The sequence below is a fragment of the Solanum dulcamara genome, chromosome 5 (assembly GCF_947179165.1).
Source record: "Solanum dulcamara chromosome 5, daSolDulc1.2, whole genome shotgun sequence".
Taxonomy (NCBI): domain Eukaryota; kingdom Viridiplantae; phylum Streptophyta; class Magnoliopsida; order Solanales; family Solanaceae; genus Solanum; species Solanum dulcamara.
In genome coordinates, this window is record NC_077241.1 from 32886331 (window position 1) to 32891809 (window position 5479).

At 40.1% G+C, this 5479-nt stretch overlaps 1 protein-coding gene across 1 annotated transcript; it reads left to right on the forward strand.

Annotated features, from left to right (window-relative positions):
* The first annotated feature begins 781 nt into the window (after positions 1-781).
* On the forward strand, positions 782-2096 carry LOC129890528 (uncharacterized mitochondrial protein AtMg00810-like). The gene is made up of 3 exons (XM_055966066.1): positions 782-1035; positions 1196-1789; positions 1862-2096. Exons 1-3 carry the CDS (start codon positions 782-784, stop codon positions 2094-2096), a joined length of 1083 nt encoding a protein of 360 aa, XP_055822041.1.
* The last annotated feature ends 3383 nt before the right edge of the window (positions 2097-5479 follow it).

A 5479-nucleotide genomic window follows, 5' to 3' on the forward strand; every position in this document is an offset into this window, starting at 1 on the left:
TTCCCATCTTCGTGTCTTTGGATGTTTATGTTATCCTCTCTTTCCCTCAACACTAATAAATAAATTTCAACCCCGGTCAACCCCATGTATGTTTTTGGGATATCCGTCACATCAGCGTGGGTATAAATGCTATGATTTGTCCTCTCAAAAAATCATCCTTAGCCGTCATGTACTCTTTTATGAGACGTAATTTCCTTTTGCCAAGTTACATACCCATCAAAATCACACATACTAATTTTTAGACGATGAACCCTCTCCATATGTGGCTCATCATCTCGCTAACCCTATGAACCCACCAGCTCCACCCCTTCCTAGCACACTGCTGCCAGACCCGCCGTGTCCAGTGGGCTAGTCTGCCCCCTTGGCTAGGCAGCTTCCTTCCTCGCTGCCTGGGCAGTCCGCCCCATCTTCCACTCTTCCTCCTCTCTCTTCTCCTCAACCCACTCCCATCTCTCCCTCTAGTCTACCCACCGGTCCTGTTACTAGGAGTAAGCATGGGATCTATAAGCCTAAGAGGTCTTTTAACCTTCTTACATCTGTCTCGAAGTTCCCTTTACCCCGTAACCCTGTGTCTGCTCTTCGTGACCTGAATTGGAAATTGGCTATAGATGATGAATATAATGCTTTTATTAAAAATAAGACGTGGGTGTTGGTGCCCCATCCTCCTAATGTTAATATTATTCGGTGTATGTGGATTTTTGCTCATAAAGAAAAATCTGATGGTTTGTTTGAGCGACATAAAGCTCGTCTTGTAGGTGATGGTAAAACCCAATAGGTTGGCATGGATTATGGTGAGACATTTAGTCCGGCTGTCAAACCGACGACTATTCATACGGTTCTTAGTCTGGCTCTCTCCAAGGCATGGCCGATTCACCAGCTTGATGTCAAAAATGCTTTCTTACACGGCGAGCTCAAGGATACTATGTACATGTATCAACCTTTGGGTTATCGGGATCGTGATCGGCCTAATCATGTCTGTTTGCTGCAAAAATCTCTATATGGACTGAAACAGGCTCTGCGGGCTTGGTATAAATGGTTTGCTGACTATGTCCATACTCTTGGGTTTTCTCATAGTAAGACCGATCATTCCTTGTTTATTTATCGTCGAAGTTATTCTATGGCGTATCTTTTATTCTATGTCGATAATATTATTTTAACTGCTTCCTCTGATGAGCTTCGCCAGTCTATTTCTTAGTTCCAAATTTGCTATGAAGAATTTGGGCCTGTTGAGCTATTTCTTGGGCATTGCTGTCACTCGTCATACAACCGTTTTATTTTTATCTCAAAAGAAGTATGCAGCTGAGATTATTGACCGTACTGGCATGTCCTCGTGTAAGCCATCTCCTACTCGAGTTGATACAAAGCCGAAGCTTAGGGCTACTACCAGCACGCCGTTTACGGACCCTTCACTTTATCGGAGTCTTGCCGGGGCACTACAATACCTAACATTCACAAGACCCGATATTACCTATGCTGTGCAACAGGTGTGCTTGTTCATGCATGATTCACGGGATGAGCACATGCACACTCTCAAGCGCATCGTGCGCTACCTACAAGGTACGTTGGAGTATGGTCTTCACCTGTATCCCTCTTCCACAACCAACCTTGTCTCATTTACTGATGCTGATTGGGGTGGGTGCCCCGACATACGGCGTTTGACGTCGGGTTATTGTGTCTTTATGGGTGATAACTTGATCTCATGGTCTGCCAAACGTCAGGCTACTTTGTCCCGTTCGAGTGCCGAGGCAGAATATCGAGGGGTTGCCAATGTAGTTTCTGAGTCCTGTTGGTTATGAAATTTGCTTTTGGAACTTCATTGTCATATTCCATGGGCTACTTTGGTTTATTGTGATAATGTTAGTGTCATATATCTGGCTGGTAATCCTGTTCAGCATCAACGCACTAAGCACATTGAGATGGATATACATTTTATCCGGGAGAAGGTGGCTCGTGGCCAATTTAGGGTACTACATGTCCCCTCTCGTTATCAGATTGCAGATATCTTCACCAAAGGCCTTCCGTTGGTGTTATTTGAAGACTTTTGGGACAGTCTTAGCGTTCGGCGACCTCCCGCTTTGACTACGGGGGTGTGTTAGAATATATGGTAATATATTCTGACAGATTTGTAACAAATTGTATATATTTAGTTTCCATATATAGATAGTTAGTTTCCTTGTATTAGACACTTGTATTAGGTGTATATATACCTATTATGTTAATGAAATAAAGCAAGAGATTAATTTCTTTCAAATAGATTTACTAGAACGAAAATAAGAAGAAAGCTTTGGTTCAAATACCATCATACAATGTTCTGTAGCTTCCACATCGAATTTAGCATAATAAGTTTATTTCCTTTAGGGATAAATTTGAATTTTAAATTTTTATTAGGTTATTTTAATTTGATGAGATATTTTAGATTTTAGAATTTTGAATTATGTATTTTTTTGTTATAAGTTAGCTTATTAAACCCCTCCTATTAAGCCATAGTTTCTATCTCTTTAGATATTTTGGTTCTCCACCATCTTTTAAAAAATCAACAATATAAATTATAAAACCAATATACAATATCTCTGTGTAATGAGAACAGAGCCAACTATTCTTTCTCCTTTTGCTAAAGAATATTGATGCCTATTCTTTCAAGGAATTTTCTTCTTTGAGTTTACCCAACAATTCAAGTATAAGATTTTGTTATCCTATTGTATTTAGCAAAAAAATATTAGTATGAACTTTTGATTATTAGACTTGAATATTTAGTAGACAAACAGTTACGTCGATAGAACAAAAAATGCATACTTTTACAAAGAATTATCAACAGACTAAAAAAAGTACCACCACGGCAAGGCTAATTTATTGCATTGAGATTAAAGAAAAAAACTTTTGAATAAAGATTGGGAAAAAATTAAATTAGAAGGAAAAAAGAAGCAACTACTCTAATTTCATGTTCGTATCTCTATTTGATCACATTTGTAGTCTCACATAACTGCATCAGGGTTGCCGCCTTTCTCAATATGCTGAAGATTTTTTTTAATTAACTTTTAGCCTTGGAGGGCCTTTTATAGGGCCTTTTATGGATATGAAATTGAATGGTTTACCAGATAAAATAATAAAAAGATTTAGCCCAAAGTGAACTGCCCAATAAAAATAAAAAACGAATACAATAAAAAGCCTAATTACAAAGATCCACCAAGATCTTTTTTCTCTTTGTCTAAAATAGCTCTGAATTTTGGAAACCAAAAGGTTTCTTCCTCCATGTTGCCCCAGTGACTGTGCTTCAGTGAAGAACCTAATTTCGATGCGTTGATGGTCCTGCTTTCCTTCTGATAGGTTTGTTCAGTTATTAAATTGATTTTTATTCCTTTAAACTGTAATCCATCCCATGCCACAAATTTCTTTAGTTTTTTAGGTTGAAACAATGGAGAGTCAAAAATATGGATTTGGTAGTTGAAAATTTTCAACAACCAAATCTTACCATTTTTTCCACAAAGAAACCTATTTTTTTTTAAGGGAATAGACCCTACACGAGGCTCCCATCTCTCGTGCACAGTCAGGGGTTGAGCATCACCCCCAAGCCTTAACATAAATAAACAAAGTAAAATATACAAGGAGGGGGACATAAACCTTACCTCCGATCCTATGGTGGTTCATAAGTCGGCTAACCTATTAAGGTCAGCTAACTCATCCCCGATACAAAAAAGAGACTAACTATAACTAGAAAACAGTAAACCTATGAGAGGACTCCTCCCGATACAAATCGACTAAGAAAGCATAAATGAGGGAGACTCTCCCCGTCCATGAGAAAAAAGGAAAGTAACCTACACTAGTCCTATTCAACTTGCTACGTACCAGACATAGCTCCATTGAAACAGAAAAAGTATACGAAACTTCTATCTCGCATAGGATGGGAAACTTCTTTTCATCTTTGCTCTTTTTAGTCTTGTCGTACCAAGTAAATCCAGGTGAAGTGTGCCATTGTATCAGTATCATGATTATCAGCTAAGGAGGCTGCATGGGGGTCCAAGTATATGGTTGCTGCAGGTATTGAAGAATGTTAGAGTGTGCTGGAGAGGCCCTAGTAAGCCATGCTTTAGTGTCCATTCGTTTACAACTATGTGGACCTGCACCTACAAGTAGCCAAGGAAGCAAACAAACATGGTTGTTGCAGTCCTGTATCCAGCTCCTTGCTGCCTCTCTAGCTGCAGTGATAATATGCTTGTTGTTGCAGGTTAGGTTCAGTAGTAGATCCCTCTTTTGGATGATGGTCAAGTCCTTGGGATACCTGCACAGGAAAACAAAACCAGAAAAATATACAAACAAACAAATCTGGAGGCTGCTGTACCAGGTACTAGTGACTTGTTGTTGCTCATTGTGGGCTGCATATGGGTGGTACAGAGGGTGGGTAATGATGGCTGCAGGTGCCCTGAGAAACCAAGAATTCTCAACTTTGAAGTTGTAGCTGGTGTGCAAGAAGGTTGTTGCAAGTGTTGAGACAGGGGACTTGGTATGGATTAAGAGTTGATGTAATGATCCAATTAAGCCAAGCATTTGTCTCCCTTCGTGTGAGTTTGTGTGCAGCTCCTTGTTGCTTCCATTGTGCTTAGGCTGCTTGTTGGTGTCAGTTACACAAGAAGGGAGGTCCTTTGTTGTGATCAGGTTCAACTTCTTGGAGTACCTGCACAGACAAACAAAACCAACAAACCACACAACCAAAGAAATCTGCAAGCTGCTATAACCAGTACTATTAACTTGTATTTGTTCCTTGTGTGTTGCAGGTTGGTGAAGTTGTTGCTGGGGTGTGTTGATGTTAGAGAATGTGGATGGCAAGCTGAGTGTGCTGCTCCATAGAAGCCCCAGGTTACTGCAGCCCTTATAGCAGTTCCAAAGAGGGTCTGCATAAACGGAAAAAGGCAATGTCCAAAAGGATGAAGAAGAACAAAGCCAAAAGCTGGATTGGATGTTATGGGATTACTTCTGTGGAGTCCTGGTGAGCAGCTCCAACTTTTTCTGATGGAATATCTCCCTAGTTGTTGATGTACCTATACAAAAACAATCAAACAAAGACAAGCAACCAAACAAACACAAAAACCAGGAGGGAATTGCAATTCTGCACAGTCCTTGTGTAGGTCTCTTAGTGAAGGTATTTGTTTTGGTGGTTGTATCTGTGATTTCCTCTATGTAGGTGTTGATAAAACATGTTGATGAATCCATCCTGACATCTGCAGCTACACAACAAACAAGAACCAGCAAGAAAGGGTTTGCACAAGGAGCTGCTGCAGGTGTTGAGCTATTAGAGAAGGAATAGATGGAATAGTGATTAGGAGAGGAGGTCCAGTTATGCCCAGCTGCTGTCTCCCTTCTTTTGGGAATCTTTGAACCTGCATAAAGAGGCACCAAAGAAACAAACAAATCAGGAGAATGGATAAGCTGTTGAATGTTTGTGTGCAGCTCCAAGTTTCTTTCATAGTAGGAGAGGTTAAGGAAC

Excerpts from the sequence above, each read along its gene's own strand:
- LOC129890528 (XM_055966066.1), top strand. The coding sequence starts at position 782 with ATGGATTATGGTGAGACATTTAGTCCGGCTGTCAAACCGACGACTATT. Across the intron at positions 1,036-1,195 it reads CTGCGGGCTTGGTATAAATG|TTCCAAATTTGCTATGAAGA; the intron begins GTTTGCTGACTA and ends TCTATTTCTTAG. Across the intron at positions 1,790-1,861 it reads GTAGTTTCTGAGTCCTGTTG|TGTCATATATCTGGCTGGTA; the intron begins GTTATGAAATTT and ends TGATAATGTTAG.